Consider the following 18,512-nt stretch of genomic DNA (forward strand, 5'->3'; position numbering starts at 1 on the left):
TATGGAGATATAGTGTGTGGTGGTGGGGGGGGGGGGGGGTGTTCATAATATGAAAATGTCTTATGTCTTGTAACCTTCATGTTATGGCAACATGTTGGACACAAATATCAATAAATAAAAAACCTTTGTAATCCGTTTAATCAAACCACTGCTCAGCCCTAATGCAATCTTTTAACAATGCTCCTAAAATACTGTACCCTCTTTTTCTTCTCTTCTCCTCTATTACTGTCAGATGCTGCAACAACCTCACTTCACATTAGGACAAAGAAAAAACCCCACAACTTTGTGGTGACATGTAACAGCAGGATGCGTGTCGTGCTGTGAGCTCACCTCTCCTCGGGCTCTCGTGGTTAAAGAGGATCCCGTTGACAGCGAACATGTCGTAGGCCTCTCGAAAGTTCACCACGATCCAGTAGGCATAGAGCTTTGCAGCACCTGAGAGCGGAGGTGGAAACAAGGTGACAGAAGCATGTTAAAGCCAAACATTCACACAGAAAAGTGACAGAATATCACGTCACACGAAACCCAACAGCCTTTTCAGACCCACAGTCGCTCCTCTGTGCATGTAGCAGTGCACAAGCAGACTTTTCCCACTCACACGATGCTTTTATTCACTCAGACAACAAGTAAAACTTTTCACCCAGCTATTAACAAGTTTCCAATTTAAGTGACAATTTAAGCAGAGAGGGAGAGAGACTGATCCTCTCGTCTCAAAGCTGCAGAAAGACCGCAAAAGACAGAGAATCTGTGGCGTAACTACACTACATGTCATAGCTGAACGCAGCGGTACCGCAGATCATATTTCACCATCGGGAACGTGAACCACACACTCCTGCTGATTGACCGAAAGCAGGCTCGTAGAAAAAGCTCTCCCCTCTTTCCCTCTCGCCATCGTCCTCCTCCTCCTCCTCCTCCCTTCCCCTGTGATGAGGGGAATACCAGAGCGAGCAAAGGGAGGCGCCCGTTGATTAAGCCGTAGGTCAGGATGTACACTGGAGGTTAAGGGAGGTCGCCATGGCAACCCCCGCCTCCCCCTCTTCCCAAGTCTAATTAATAGAGGAGCAGCCCTTCGCATGATGGTATGTGCCTCCCATGCAGCCTCAGATTGAGCGCTGACAGATGGGGAGAGTGTCAGTGAGGAGAGCATTTAGACAACAGAGAACATGAAACCTGATCACTCACACACGTGTACAGCCTGCATGTGTGTGTAAGTGTGTGCGTGAGTGTGTGTTGAAAGTGAGTGCTGAGTGCTGTGGATATAAAGGTGTCTTTGTTGAAGCGAGAGCCACTCCAGTCTTCAGTCAGACGTTTGGCCTCGGGGTGTGTGGAGAGCTCGAACGCTGCCTGAGCACTGAAGCCCCCCCCCCTTCACTCACTCAGACAGACAGACAGACAGACAGACAGACAGACAGACAGACAGACACATACATGCTGCAGAGGTATCAACCAATCTGAGTTTGTATTCCCTTACATGGACATATGCAATTGCTGGGTAATCCGTGTGTGTGTGTGTGTATGTATTTCCACACGAATCTATGGTACATTACGTATGTGTGTTTTACCGTAAGGTGAGCGAGGGTAGAAGGGCGTGGTTTCCTTCTGAGGGATCTCCTGAACTTTGCCGTACAGCTCACTAGTGGAGGCCTGGTAGAATTTCACAGTGTCGGTCAGACCACATGTCTTTATGGCGTCCAGGAGACGAAGCGTACCTACACCGTCCACGTTAGCGGTGTACTCGGCCAACTCAAAGGAGACCTAAGACAGAGGGAGAGACAAAAAAGAGGTTTAGAATTTATAAATGGACCCTGATGGGAAAATTTCCTCTGCATATTAATACAAAAAAATTCTGTAAAGAATTCATATTATTTAATGTAGATGAAAGAAAAGAGCTGAAAACTTGAGACATGAGAATTGGACTTCTGTCTTTGGTGCTTAAGTAACAAAAATGAGGACTTCTGACTTGACTTAAGACTGCTTCACACCTCCAGTCTCAAGTTTTGATCTGGTGAAATCCCAGAACAAGAAAAATAAATAACACCACGACCATGACCATGAGCATAGCCTTGCACTGGCACACAGTTTGTATAGTTACTTATTAGGCCTGTGCACATAACGTACTTGATCTTAGTTGTGTAAAATAAGAAAAAATAGTAAACTTTGAAAGTGAAATGTTTAAATGCTGTGTAATTTCAATGAGGAGGTTTTTGAAAATAGCTCTGCTATGGACATTGACAAAATTAACAGCATTAACAGCAACTTTGTAGTAATCATGTGCAACACAGCACGAACACAATGAGGCCTGCTGCATTTGCACTGGAAAGCTGACACTTATCAGGCCAGTCATATTTAAATTTAGAGGTGCTAGAGCTGTCATCAGGTTCACCTAATCAGGGTCCAGGAATCTAACTGCTTTTGACAGTGAGGTATCAAGTCTTTCAATTAACTGAAGAGATACCTCTTCAGTTCATCCACATATGAAATGAAAGGTACTGCCAGAGTGTACCTGAAACAAAATGAGCAACTCGACTAAGGTCACAAGGTCACAGTCTGAGTTACACCACGTAAGATCACAATTCACACACTCACACACATTCACACACTCCAACTCCCAGAATGCCCGTTTCCACTGCCGAGGGCCAAGAGGGAAGGGAACTTAATGAACATTTGGGGGGAAATTAAGTTTAAATTAGAAATGGATGTGTGCGTGCATGACACTGTGTACTTGGACTGTGTGTGCTTGTGTGAGCGCCAGGTTGGCCTCAGGCTCCCAATCAGGCGTGACGGTTAAAAGCCGTGCTGGTTAGTGGTCACCACACCTGGAGCGAGCGGCATGAGCCACGTCTGTATGGAGGAAACGCGTTGGCCCTTTAGTGCTTCCTCACCAGCGCTGTACACACGGGCAGATAAAGACCCCTTATTGAAGGCTGGGACCAAAGAACACTGGGCCTCTATTCCACTCAAAGTCCATGCACACTCACGCACGCACATGCGCATGCACACGCGCGCGCACACACACACAGTAAGCAGTTTTGATCAGGTTCAATTACACTCCAGAGCTCAGTGTAATTACCTGTGACGCTCCACTCATGCTTTTACTCTGCTTTCTGGCTTTTACATCACTGACAACAAAAGGCAAGGGCACGCTTTATAGACCAGCATGCACTGTTTGTTACATCGTGATGTTTTCTACAGCAAAAACATGAGGTGGACACAGTAACGGCAATACGTGCGCAACAGAAGCCAATCCAATACCACAACTAACTGAAGCCTGTTGAATGAATGCCTCTCTGACAATGAGCCTCTGTGGAAACTGAGTGTCACAAAGGTTTACTATTATTCACTGAAGAGATGTTGTATGATGTCCATCAAGATGTTAGAGGGAAGTTCTGACTAACTGCAGACCAAACAGCCCCACAATGTCAGAGCAAATCATTCGATTGCATCTTGAGTCACACTGTGTTTCTTCAGTGTCTTCAAATGGTAGTTCTGAACAAAATGTAAATGGACAACAAATGGAAAGGCATCATGTCGGGGCTGCTCAGGTCAGGACTGGAGCAGCCAGCGTTGGAGCGCACTGGAACCTGAAACAGACCTGCCTTCATGTTCAGTGAAGGGGAGGGGACAGTCACACACTCAGAAGACAGATTCCCTCTCCAAACACAGACATAATGTCATCCCCGCTCTCTCAGGTCCACCTTCAGCGCTTCCTCCGTCACTGCAGAGCTCCTCCCCTCCTCCACCTCTTCCTTCCTCACATGTTTCTCCTCCTACTTTGTCACCACTCACTCTCCCTGGACCTCATACACCTTATTTTTTACTACTACAGTACCTCCCTACCCCTCTCTGTCCTGCTGTCTGTGTGTCAGTCCCCCTCATTCCTCTTGCTTTTCCACCACCGATTTTGACGCACACACACAGACTCCAGGTATCAAAACCAGCTGAGAGGGGCAGAGTCCAGGACGCCTTGACAACTTAAATCAAACAAATTGCCTTAATGCCTCCATTCTCTGTCATTATGTAAGGCAGGGCCTGAGCGTTGAAGGTTTAAAGGCCAGACGTTTGTGTAGACCGCTCTGTGCATATATGTGTGTGTGTGTATGTCTGGGGGGTGGCTGCTGGGCCCCTCGCTCGACCTGGCAGATATTGTTCTGTTCTGGGAAGTCAGCCAGGCTCTGTCAGCATTGGGGGTCCACCGCCGACCCCAGAAAAAAAGCGATCCGTTTAAAGGGTTCTAAATGCACAGGATATATGTGCTGCATTTAGTGGTTTCATTTCTTTCCTGCTCACACAAGGCCTGTTGAAATGCATGCTTGAAACTGGGGAATGTGACTCTGCACATGTATGTGTGTGTGTGTGTGTGTGTGTGTGTGTGTGTGCTCACATATACCAGTGGTGGTGTGTGGCTTGACAGATGTATAAATATGAGCTACGTTTATCCAGCCGTGGCCTCGCTCTGCATACCTGCATGGCCTTCAGCACAGGATAATATGAAGGCATTAAGTTGTATATACACAGTGGCAGAAGAATGTAGACTTCTATTGTGAACAAGTCAATCACTCAGGAGCAGAGACACAAAAACTGCTTAAGTCATTTGAACTGAGGAGATCCCCTGATTTTCACATATAAGAAGAAGAAGAAGAGTCATTCTTTTTAGTATGACAGAGGAAGAATGCCTCCGTCATAATTCAGAGCAAACTTACTCGTATGTGATTTGAATGGGTTTGACCAGTTTTAACTTATGATTGATTGATTCATGAAGATTTTCGTGTCACTTCACAGTATCATCATTATTATCACAGCTTTAACTTGTTGTTCTGTGTTTAATGTCATTAGAACATGAATACCTACAGTTTGTTTGTTTGACAATAGATGATGGAAAGTTGTCATATTTTCAGTAAAAGACCATTTTCTGGTTTGACAGTTCACACAATGTATTGGCCAAACTGACACCCATTAATGTATGTAAGCACGTCCTCTGAGGCACGCTGGCAGGCATATTGAACGTAATCTTTTAGAGTTGATGTCACACCAGTACATATTCATGTGACTGTAAAAAATGGTGGTTTAAAGTTTTACCACAAAACAAATTTCCTTCAAATTTTCTGTTGCTATTCTCAGTTTTGTTTCTTCTTTTTCTTCTCTTCCTCTGTTTTATCTCAACTTTGGTAGACTCTTAATAAGTTTTCATTTCTAATCTGATTCTGAATAATCTCTACCCATAACATAAATTACATATCGTATTTATACCGTGACTTAAACAATGAATAATTACCTGAAAACTGTACAAGTGTAGAGAAAATTGGAAGTTTTTGAGCTGCCCTCTCCACAGGAGGAGCTTGTCTATTACTATAAATTGTGGTGAAGTTTGGTGTGGCATGGGTATTAAAGTTGACATGATTGAGGCATGATTTGCCCTATTTTTCCTTTTCATTTCCCTGCTGGGACAAGCAAAGGTAGTGAACACATTCCTTGACGCCCTGTAACATATTTTCATCTTATAATGATCTTCCTTCCTGGCCTCCTGCTGTTTGTTCAGAGGCATCACCACACTAAAACACTGCTGCAGCAGACTGAAGACCTCTGTGGTAAACAGTCATCGTACCTGAGATTCCTCAGAAACTCCTGAGGAAACTAGTGAAAGCTGCTGGACTGCCCCTCTACGAGCATCACTCTGTCGTTATTGTGGACTAAACTGTCAAACACTGAAACTCCGGCACATTCCTGCCGACCGCAAACACCCAAATAAAGAAGACGCCCTGGAGGTGGAAACGACTGCGAGGGGGGAAAAGAGGCAGGTATGAAAGACAAAAAGAAAAAAAAAAAACAGAGACAGACAGAGGAGAGAGGGAAAGTGTGTGCGTGTGTGTGCGAGAGCATGGGTGGGGGCGTGTGGAGAGAAACCACAGTCAATTACACCTTTACTCATCACATTACAGGCCAACTGAAATTAGAGCAGTCGTGTGTTAACAGGGTAAAGACAAACAGGCTGAATTCCCTCCAGGAGAGAAAGGTTTAGACCCGACCTGGCAACCAACGCACTGCCAGACAGATCAATTACTCCGCTTTCATCAGCTCGACTGCAATGTCACTCATCTGCATTATGGAGCCAAGATATAGACCCCACTTTCCCTTGCAAACATGGGGCCTTAGTGCAGCGCTGCTCCTCTTAGTGTTCACAGAATGTGGTTTTTCTTTGGATCAGCAATCAGAGGGTGGGAATAATGGCTGGAGCAAAGCGCTTTTAAGTACGTAATTTGTGTAATAATAAACCTCTAATCCACAGCAATGGGAACAGAGAGTCCACAAAAGCTGCAGCTGTGCTAAAGACACAGCACATTAAAGGAGTAGTATCAAGTGCAGTGTTTAGAGAAGGACCTGTTGCCTCAGTCTGGCTACTGCAACATAAAACCGCGGTTTAAATGGATGTTAGTCATCAGATTCAACTCTAATCCAGACAAAATGATGTCAATGTTGCTGAAAACAGAGTTAAGACCTAAAAACGTCTAAAGTTGGAGAGATGAATGTGAAAAATGTAGCAGGATTTTAATTAGTACTACTGTGCAGTATGTTACCCAAGTGAGAAAAGATATGCTTAAAATATATTTCAATACTGAAGAGCATGTTTCCAGTATATTAACAGAAATGTGTATATTTTTAACACTTTAATGAATACTGCAGTAAAATATGATTTTAGTAAAATGAAGTTACATTTTTTAAGTGCACTTCTAAGATAACTGCAGTCAAATACTTTTCTATTGTATTTTCAGTTCATGTGTTAAAACACTATTCGCATACTAGCGCACTTAAAATGAACTTACACCGATTAAATTTTACACTGTTATCACATACTCAAAAGTATATTTTTACTGGCTAATCTCTGAATATCTCTTAGCCATCAGTGTAGTACAGACTGATACACAAAGCATGTCGATACAAGGCCGACCTCATACATAAACTTTTTTCACGCTTCTGTCATAACAGCACACAATAACACTGTCACATTTTCAAAGCTTGTTTGATTATCATGTTAAGATCAAACATCCAGAATGATGCATCATGCTGTCAATGACAGGAAAACTAGGAAGTGACCAATATTTTTCAAGGATCAGATAATAGGAGGTGCCAAATGCTTCAAGTACAGGCAGGCATTAATGTGCACTGAATATAACTGAGGGCATATGTACAGTACAACCTGTTCAAGTGCATTGAAAATGCTAAAGAAGTACATAAAACTACACTAGTAGCTTCATTTTAGGATTATTAAGTTACACTTAAAGTTTACTGGAAATGCTCAAGCAATATACAGCAATATACTAATGGTAGTACACTTTAAATCCTCACTAATAATACATTTAAGTGAACTGAAAAGTATCTATAGATACACTAATATCCCAATGTAGATGGGTTTATAATCTATTAACATTAGATTTTATATACACTCAATGTGCAACTTACATTATATTAGAAATGTACTTCAGTTGTACTTTAAATTGAAGTATAGCATGAGTGAATATAAAATAATTAGCATATTTGCAGTATATTAAGTGTACTTAAATTCCCATTTCGGCACCGTCAAGTGTACTTAGTACAACTTCAGTTGCACCTTTACACAACTTGAACACTATTTAAGTGTAATGAGTAGAAAATTACTTTAAGTATGCTATTTAATAGTCTGAAGCCAAGTATACATTAGTATGCTCAGTATACTAATATTTATTTTATTTTAGTGTATTTTTCACAAGAGCACAGAAACAGACTGAAGCGAATGTCTAGAAAAAGATAAATGACTACGTCACATGATGATTAAAAGTCAACACTAATCATCAAATTAGTCTGTGATTCAGAGGGCAGTAAAGACTGCACGGTTGTAGCGCAGCACGGTTTGGAAGTACTCCACAATCGTCTGTGTTTTCACAAGCTACCTGCTGTAGCCTAAGCTACTGTTGCTGTATGCAGGCCCACGCCAACAGCCCACTCTCCAAACAGAGCTGTATCTCCATCATCGTGTGTTGCTGTGTTGTGATGAAACTTGAGGGGGAATCTTTCCACCTCTAGTTCTGTCTTGTTGGAAATTGTGTCACTCAAGCTCTTCTGTGCACAAACACACATACACACACACATACACACACAAACACACACACACACCTGTTAGAAAAACAAAGTGCTATATTTTTCCCTCAAGTGTGCCAATTTGCCTTTCCCTGAGACGCAGACACAATACCATTCCAAGAAGAGTAGGAGTGTAAGAGGCGTACACAATGAGTGACAGGGAGAGCGAGACAGAGACGTGAATGTATGGCATTGCATCATGCAGCTGGAACGCCCGTTGGCTCTTTTATTGAGTGTTTTCACGCTGGGAACCAAGCGTTCTTAAAATGGATTTCAATAACACTATCCCGCCCCGGCCTGCACACCACCAGGTGAAACTACAGGTATGACGATCTGGCATGTGAGACTTGACCAGTAAAAACAATGCAGCTACGGTTTCCAAGCATTACAAGCATGTCAGAAATTCTCAAACAACGCCGTACATACAATACTCACACACATTCACACCCACATCTTGCCAAGACGTACCTTGTAGCCAAAGCGCTTTGTGTTCAAAGGGTGACATTTGAAGGCTGAACATCAAATACAGACACGGTGACAAGCGGAAACAATAGAAGCCTCCAAAGAGATTTAATTACAGAGTGCACCTGAAGGAAGGAAGGAAACCAAAATAGTGAGTTTATTAATAGAGCGTCTGCTTGGGTTCCCAGAATAGCATAACAGATTAGCATAGTTTTCTTGATTTACATGACTTGTTTTATGGCTGGGTTAATGAAGGATATTAGTTTACAGGCAGGCACTCTGGTTACTCAGGTAGATGCAGGAAGCTGAATGTCGCAGGTGAATAATATGCAGCTCCAACATTCACTCCTGGCCGCTTCAATAAAGCATAATCCTCAGCATAGGAAGAGATCAGACTTGTTTGTTTAGCCTTGTGACATGTGAGGGGAAAAACACCACAGAGAGGCTGCTGTTCATTCAACTTGTTTCATCATTTAGTAAGTGGGCTTGCTAGCGTCTTTGTTAGCAATAGCTTGTGTCACATTTGTGTGCACCTTACTCTTTTCAAGTTCACTGATTGCAGTTCTTTCAACCTGCATAAAACACACCTGCTTTGTCTGCTAGATGTGGATGTGAACGACACATCTTGCACCAAATTTGGTGCATTCATCGTTTGCTTCAAGCCACTGGAGGCACTCTTCAGAGAAAGGTCTTTCCTTATGCTTCAGTCCTGACCCTAAACAGAGTGTAACAAGTTGACAGGTCTGTTTGATATCAGGGTACTTGTCATCTGGTTGGGTTCAATTTGATGTTTCTTTGAAGGTGGCAGAAGGCCAAAGTAGCCACTTAATGTTGTTTTTCGGACAGTAGGTCACATCATTGGATCATGTGTTGACACGTGTAGATGAGAAAAGTGTACTGATGACCAATGACAGTTGCTGCATGGTGAGCTAAGGTGCATTTTGAAACAAGACGTCATGCATTTCTGATTTTTGTCACACAGGCATAACAATTATGCGCACCCCTCTTTAGAGATTTTAACAGAGAAGATGCATATCAGATGCATAATCAGAAATCATCATTACTGGACCAAAATCACTCCCCAAATCCACCCACAACATCACCCTAAATATCGATGGCTCCACAGTGTCCACCTCCCCCCACATCTGAAATCTTGGCATTATCTTCACCCAAACCCTCTCCTTCACCAGCATGTCAGACACGTCACCAAAACGGCCTTCTTTCACCTCAAGAACATGGCCCGCCTCCGGCCATCCCTCTCCTTCACAGCTGCAGAAACCCTCATCCACGCCTTCATCACCTCTCGCCTGGACTCCTGCAACAGTCTCCTCTATGGTTCATCTTCAGAAATTCTCAATAAGTTCCAATACATCCAGAACTCTGCCTATTTTTGTTCTCTTTGTGAAGCGCCTTTGAGTTTCCTGAAAAGTGCTATAATAGAAGTATTATTATTATCATTTTCATTATTATCATTTTTATTATTATTATAATATCTTGGAATACAAAGGACTGACAGACTTGCATGTTGACATGCAGTATCCCTCTGAAGATGTATGACTTGCCTTGGGGCTTTCTGACTACATATTCCTTGATACAAACGGTCAAATGATACTTTCCATGCCTGCATTGCCACGAGGGTTTATATGACATACATTTAATCATACACCTATGTGCAGACCTGTCTTGCCAAATGCACGTGTGAACACGTCTACCTATATAGACACCTGTTGTGATAAAAAACAGAACCACACGCAAGTCCAAAGTCCACACTAGTGTGCATTTTGGAGCATATCAAAGCGCAACACCAGATAAAAAGGTCAATATTGGATGATTTTGCTACAGCGGATGAAAAATGATGGATCTCACCCTTTTCTAAATCATGGATTTATAAAAATAAAGGGCACACTACTTCTACGCTGAACATTGGCATTTGATGAAAATCATGAGGTGCAACATCGTCCAGTATGAACGTAATTCCAGGTGATTCCGGGCTGGAATATCAGGGCCTTTGGAGTCACAGAAATAAAATCAGCCACTAAAAGTCGCTTTTGTGCATCTTTATCTGCATTCCCACTGCATCTGAAGACCAGTGGAGTTTAGTCAAATGAGAGTAGGATGTTCCTGTTTCAATGGATGCTAAGGAGGCCTGCAGAGGTGAAAAGGAGACTGAAAACTAGAAACTGGAGAACACTAAAAGCTCCTGTAGTGTAAACAGGCCAAAGGACTGACCCCTGAAGACTTAAGGATGATAAAGAGTTGTTGTCAGGTTTTCAACTGAGGAAGAATCGTTGCAAATGACAAGATGTGTTCATCTTCACCTGTGAGACATGTTTAGTCTCATGAAAGCTTTACTTCTCTATGGGATGACAATTATCAGTGAAATGACTTTGTGTTTCTTGGCAGCCAGCTTTCATACAGAGAATGAAATGTACCAGCGTGCTTTCAAAACAGATTTTCTCCCTCATTTACTCAGGTGTTTCTTTTATTGTGGCTCTTCACTGTACACACAGTTCAAGTGCAGAGACGGTCACAGAATGTGAGGCTGAACACCGAAACGTTGATCTTCTTAAAGAGAGCTTAAAAGATAGGATTAAAAAAATAAACGGAGGTACCTCGAACAGAAAGGCAAATTCAAGGTCAATATAATTAGTTTTTCAAATCATGGATCTGCACATGGCATGACATGCATCAACCCACTAATCCCCTCCCCCCATACACACACACTGATGTTCACTCATCATTATGATCATATCTCCAGCTCTGCCTTTTTGTGTCTAATTACAGGCGTGTTCTCCTCGGTTAGTGTGGGGACTGCTGCAGCTATGGCAATGAACAAATACAGTCAAACAGATCAGGTGGATCTGAGAGAGACAGATGGAGACGTGGGAGGGTGGGTAGCACACTTGTGGAGAAATACGTGCTGCGAGAGCGTATGTCAGGGCAGGTAGACCGAGAGTTGGAGATTAGCTGTCAAACTCAGGATTTATGCAGTCGAGTCTGGAAAGTCCCTGTCTGCCTCCCGGCACTCCACTCTACCTCCTTCACTCCTTCTCTCCTTTTCTCTGCACCGTTTTCTCTTGATGGCATTGATGTGAGCAGGTGGTGGCCAATCGCTCCACTGTTGCCGCCTTGCTCCATCTCTCTGGGCACCAAAGTGAAGGAAATTTGACGGGTGCGTGAGCCAATGTAATCAGTTTGTGCTCCAAAACTCCATCAGTTTATTCCGACAGCACCGCTGCCAGACACGCGTCCGAACAACGGCGAACAGTTTGACCAGATTTGGGTTGTTTGATCAAAATATGTGACAAAACAAATTTCTTGTTTTGGCTAGCCACCAATCCAAAACCCAAAGATAATCCATTTCTAAAGAAATAAAACAAAGAAAAGCATCAGTCCTCACATTTGCAAAGTTTGAACCGGAGAATGTTTGGCAATATCGTCGTGATGAATCTAAACCTGCAGCTGTTTTTGGCAGCATTAACCAGCTGTTTTCAGCGTTAAAGCCCTAAAAACCCACTGTACACTCCATGCTCAGGACAAAACAGACAGACAGACGTCTTGCAACTAGCTGGTGAACATAGTGGAGCGTTAAGTGGCTAAAAAGCCAGATATTTCCCTCAGGAGTTGGTGGAGGCCAAAAACAGAGCTAAAAGAGAGTGAATATTGGGCAATATCGTTGCCCAGTAACTGCTCAATGGGTAAATAATCAACTGTTTGCTAACAAGCTCGCCATACCAACTTAAAAGGGGATGGCATTTCAGTGTCCTGTTCACAAATAGTTTCCGCTGCCCCCAAGTGGCCAAATCAGTTATTGTAGGGTTAAAAAATTAATCGATCATCAAATTTATCAATTAACTTTCTGTAGATTACCTGGTTAATTGACTGCTTCAGCTCTAGACAAAGCTGTAACTTTTTAACAGCCTCCTAAATCCTACAAAGTTCACACAGCTTGATACTAAAATTGGGATCATTTCTTCTGCTCTCACTTTGCAGCACTCCCTTTGACAGATTGAGGTAAACAGATTTGGGCAACAAACTCAATGATAGTGATGACAAATGAAAAAGATATCATTAGCAAGAGTTAGACAAAACATCTTGTACGTACTGTGGTAAGGAAACCAGATTAACAAAAAAAAAAACATTGTCCTTCATGTCACGAAGAAACTAATCCTCCACAGGAGGTACAACACAGTAATCAATATAGTTATTATTTACAGAGTCTACATGAGCTTAACAGTTTCCCGAAAAGTAAATTAACATATCATAACATATCATATCCTGAGACAACTACTGCTCATATAACTGCTAGCTTGATTAACAGTCAGTTAATTAAAGGAAAATTCTACTAGTGTCAAATTACAACTCAACATCTCAAAACAGGACATCTGGTGAGCACACTCCTGTTAATATGAGCCCGGTCACAAATCAGACAAAAGGCTTGAGGTGACAACAACATGTTTAAGTGCTGGATGTCACTGGAGTCAAAACTACTCAAGCAAGAGTTACTATAAAAACATTCGAGGAACATTTGAGAGCAAGAGAAGGACAGGAAGAAATCTGATCAGTAATGAGTAGTAAAAGGTGTTTATTAGGAGAGCAGAGGTGCAGTCGCGCACGCCATTCCTTTAGCGTTGGATAAGGAATGGGAACTCAATCAAGAAAAGAAGAACGGCTTCATTCCTGCCTTCCCTCGATTGTGTGATCTGCCCTGCAGCCATTCACCACCAGTCAATCACACCCACCTCACAAATATAAACACGCGTGTAAACATGGCAACAGGTCTCACTGCAGTGGGCTGCGGTCACAGCCCGGGGGCTGAGTGGAGCAGTCACATGTGCGCACACACCGACACACATGAATATACAAGCACGTAGAGTTTTGTCATCGGTGACACCCTTTTCAGGGATTTCACCTGTGGAATCTGTGAGTGTACGGCCATGGTCACACATCAGTCAGCCACAGAGAGCGTATGGATCCTGCCAGCCAACGGCACGAGAGTAAAATAGGAATGTGATCACGGGTTGTTAATGCTGAATCGGTATTTGAGGCTCTCACAGTCATCCTGCAGTATGAGCAGAAGTACTTTGTGATCGGCTATACAGACTTACAGAATAAAATGAGGGATCAGTGGGAGAGTTGCAGACGACAGAGAACTGGCAGCACGCTATAAAGCCACGTACACTGAACCAAGTCTGTGCACGCAACATCATTGTTTCAGCAAAGCATTGTAATTCATGTCCAAACGACAATGAGAGACCAGCAATTTTCAAGTTCGTCCACTCTGCAGAGGAGGCATGTTTTTTGGGGATTATTTTTACATTGCTGTGCACATGGTCCAAGGCAAGACCAGCAACAAGCAACTGTGTGAGTGGCATATACGTAATTTTAAAAAAGTTATCTCTGAACAGGTTTGGAGGAACATTTAGATTTTAAGCACTAAATCTCAATAATAATGACGTCAGATGCAAATCCGACCTTTTGTGTGTGCGTCAGCTGTGGTCTGCTGGTGTCAAAACAACACACAAATCACCTGCAGCAGGAGATGGACGACATCAACAGCACATTGCGTAACCACAGAACGGAAGACTGCAGGAGAACGTCGACACTGGGCTGAGTACTGACGCATAAGCAAGCATCTGAGCCACAGGGGTGTCATACTATAAAATACAATGCAGTTAATTCAAGGCTCTGAAACATCATCGCCTACATCAACGGAGAATATTTAATCACCAGTCATTTCATTTATAAACCAATTCCCCGTGTAAAGTAAGGTCATGACCTCGCTGATTCGTCAGCAGCCTCCCGCTGCATGTAGCAGCATCCTGCAGTGCACTGATCCACTGGACATGTCGGTGTAAAACTAATTGCGAGTTCCTCTACTGGAAAAATGAAATTTGAATTTGATTTGACTTTCATTTTAAGAACGCTGTTTTTTGGTAGTTTGTTTTGGAGCAGTGACACAACCTTACTGGGCCGAATTCAAATGCTGGTTTTGCTGAATTTTTAAATTGAATTACAGAACTTAGTTTTGTAACTTCAATTTGTTTCCTTTTTTTTGTGGTGTAAGGAATTGATGGCTGTGGTGGATGTTGCACATATTTGGTGAGCATTTAACCAGGATCTATTATCTCATTACAAAGGCACTTATAATTGAAGCAGCATGTCATTGTTTTACCTTATTTACTGAGTATCCACTCTTTTATTTACTTATTTATTTATAAGATAACATATAAGCTGTCAAACCATCAAGAAATATACTGTCGATCAAACACTGCAGCCTTGTTCAAGACACACAGGAACACTGCAGAGTCACAGGAGCATCCTTAACAGATAACATCTCTCTTTCTGCCTCATTTTTCCCACAGTTTTTATCAGCAGAGCAGGGCCAGATGACTTCAAAGTGAGCACTCAGAGGTGAGGAAGGACCTCCCACATCTGAGACCCCCTGCCAGGACCAAACTGAACGCTTTTACACCTCCACCCTCCATGTTTCCTCGCTCACCTTCTCCCCCCCCCTCCCCATTTTCAGCTGCTGCCCCTGAGCCATTTGGCTGTAATCAGCAGCCAACATCATCTCTGATTAGAGGCTGGGGGTGGCGGGAGGTAAGACTTGACAAATTGGCACATTCTTCTCCACCCATTCCTCTTCTTCCCCATCCCTCGCAGTCCTCCTTTCCCCTCTCACACACCCACAGACCCCACTTAAATCTGGCAGCACCCCTGTCGAACCCCTCCACCCATCCCGCCCTGCAACACTTGCTTGATGAATGCTGTCCTTGTGAGCAGAGGAAGCCACCAACACACCACCCACCCTCCATGCATGATCCTTAAATAGAAGTGAAATTTGGAGACCACCGCCCCTGCAGGTGCTACCTCTCTTTGGTTACATACACACACACAAGCACACAGACTCATATGCATACACTACCACAAGAACACACTCCCATAAATACACACCACAGTCAGCCACAATAACGCATACCAACACACACTCTGGCTGCCCTGGTAGCTGTCACAGAGCCATGTGACCAAAACGGAGTCCAGATTCTGATCCAACATTATGCCTGATTTACACAACCTCCCCGCTTTCTTTGCAGTCCTGGCCCACCTCAAACCCCAGTCAGTCTATCCCGGCCCACCCAGGACCCCCTGGACAGCAGCAGCACAACAGCTGCATGCGTGTGTGTGTGTGTGTGTGTGTGTGAGTGTGTCCTGGAGAAAGGAGAACGAGCAGGATCCAGGTTATGGCCGGGCAGTTACACAGTGCCTGTTCAGTTATAAATACCTTGTCGTCTGTCTTGCAGAGTCACTGAAAGTGTCTCTTTAGAGATGTTTATGGGCCATGTGTTATCTTGGCTGCAAGCCTCTAAGGTTGTTTGGTTGACAGAGAAGAACAAAAAAACACAGGACTGATCTGGAAATGAGCACCACAGCACGAAAGAGCAGGAGAATGACGAGAGGAAGACTGGAAACAGTTTATATTAAAGTACACACATTCACCGTTAACTAGTTGTTTATTACTGTGCATATTAGCAGCATATTGGCTCTTTGTTAGTCACTGTAAAGCCATTATTAATGCCATATTCTGCCTGCCCATATCCCTCAACTGCCAGGCTAATAACTAAGAGTTTTCCCTTAATAAACACTTAACTACTGCTAATTGAGAGTCAGTAAGGAAGTACAAAAATTAAGATCTTAAAAACCTAACCCTAACCTTTAATAGTCGTAATTCCCTAACCTGAAGACCAAGGCATCTGATTGAAAACTGAGAAGGAGTAGATGCGTGATGTGTAAATAGACTACAGTATTTGATTTACTGCGACAGTTTCCATCCACCTCGTTTGCATGTGTAATCATAGTAAGTGATGACGCTTCAGTCTGGTGATTGTATAGAAACCTGCACAGCCACCCAGCGCTGGCGCACTGCTAAAACAAAGACAGCCGAAGAATGTGACGTGGGCTGGGCAAGCGAATCAAACCTGTGGCAAACCACCTTTGCCACAGTCAGATAGATGTGTGTGTTGCTCTCTCCATTTCTATGGTGATGGCTTGCCTGACAGCATGAGGAGGCTGAGTCATAGAAGATGGTGTGATGTAGGAGTGGCCAACCTTTCACATCCCTTCCCAACCCTGTCACACCAACAGCTTTCATCTGGAGCGGATTAGAGACATTAGCACTTTCTTATCTCTATGCCTTCCTCCACGTCTTTCACCATCTACCCCCTTTTCCTGCGTCTGGCCTCCCACACGACACCCACCCCCTTTATTTCTCCATCTGTAAAAGGTGCGAAACAAAAGGAAAGAATGAAGTTTTGCTAAATTGAGGGGTGGACAACCTGGACGACAAACTCCTATTAGTCTGCTGTTAAACTATTATGCGTGTATTAAGAAATACCTGGCGCTCATTCAAGTACATAAATCAGCACACAGGCTCATATTTTCATATGAGCGTCAGCCAAGTCCACTCTGCTCTGTTTGAACACACAAAGTATGTGACTCAGTGAGCAGTTGATCAATCACAATCCTGACGGCAGGTGTGTGTGTGTGGGGGGGGGGGGCGCACGCGCGCACACACACACACACACACACACACACACACACACAAAGAGGTAATGTGTGATAAAATCACAAGTGACCTTACTTCAGCATTTAAACCAAGCTGAATTTGCATGTGTTGCTGGGGGAATGTCCACAAGGCTTATTGATATGACAGGAGTGCTAGCACAGGGGCTAAAATTAACCTAGCACTTATAAAGAAACACACATACACACATCCAGTAATCCACATTAATACCAGTCATCAATCTTGAGATGATGGCACGTTGGGCTGCCCTTATTGGGAAGCGATATCACAGCGTGGGTAATGGGAGTATGTGTTGCAGAGCCTGGGTCATGATGAGAATTCAATCTCTGTCATCTGTCTCTATTAAAGTGGCTCCAGATAGCTGATAGGTTTGACACGGATCTGATGAGGCTACGCTGTTGTTGATTTTAAACATCACAATGCACGGACAAGCACAAGCAGCTCCTGTCAGCTTAACAAACATGCAAGAAGAGGTGGCCAACCTGCCCGATGACGACTGCACCCTCCTGAACATTTGCTGAATATAAACCAAGAGTAAACATGTCATCCTTCTGGTCCAATCAGGAACCGTTATGTTTCGTTTTTTGTTTTTTTGTTTTTTTTCAGCTCCCTCCTTAGACAAATAACTGGTAAGTTGTTAGTGACAAAGAGAACAAAGGGACATTTTTCTGGAAAAAATGATTACATGCAGTGTGGATAAGGTCAGCTGACCCAACAGAAAATGGTTAGTCAACCCTGTGACTCCAGCATGTTACAGCAACATTAACCAACATCAGAAGAGCTGAATGAGACTTTTCTGAGGATTCGGTGGAGACAAACCCTGAGCCAAAACGACAGGGAATATTGGATATCTTTTCCTTTCTTATTCTGATTATATGCTCAGAGGGGCTTACTGTGCAGGCAAGGAAATAGGGTCGCTTTGAGTCAGGATCATGTACTACACTGTCCATTATTTTCTATTTTATATACTGTTTTTCTTGGGCTTAAATTCCTATACTACATGGCCTCTACAGCTACAAGTTTGTCTGAATGTTTCATGTTACAATAAATACAATAAAAAATGTAAATTAAAAAAAAAAAAACATGCGACCACTGATCACAAATGCATCAATGAAAGTGTTGCCTTAACTGTCTTTTGCCTTTTCGGCCTGCTCTACATTCTGTGTTACTCATCTCTCATCACTTTAATGACTAGTGTCTCCCTGTGTGGCCCTCAGTGTTTAGATCGTCATTATTGTCAGTGTCACATGACCTTAAATACCAGCAACATATCATCAGCGGCAACTCATGATTCACACTTTCACAGACCCACGTGAACACACACAAACACAAATGCACACGCGCGCGCAGAAAGGTT

The 18,512-nt window shown here is 43.2% G+C and overlaps 1 protein-coding gene across 1 annotated transcript in view; it reads right to left on the reverse strand.

Moving 5' to 3' along the window:
• gmds (GDP-mannose 4,6-dehydratase) overlaps positions 1 to 18,512 on the reverse strand; it is a 160,743-nt gene that overhangs the window by 105,631 nt on the left and 36,600 nt on the right. Inside the window, exons 5-6 of the mRNA XM_076723453.1 lie at positions 1,563 to 1,755; positions 331 to 435 (exon numbers count right to left, since the gene is read on the reverse strand). Of these exons, the coding sequence (XP_076579568.1) occupies positions 331 to 435; positions 1,563 to 1,755 (298 nt within the window). The remainder of the gene's footprint in view (positions 1 to 330; positions 436 to 1,562; positions 1,756 to 18,512) is intronic.

Source organism: Chaetodon auriga, chromosome 3 (assembly GCF_051107435.1).
Source record: "Chaetodon auriga isolate fChaAug3 chromosome 3, fChaAug3.hap1, whole genome shotgun sequence".
NCBI classification, from domain to species: domain Eukaryota; kingdom Metazoa; phylum Chordata; class Actinopteri; order Chaetodontiformes; family Chaetodontidae; genus Chaetodon; species Chaetodon auriga.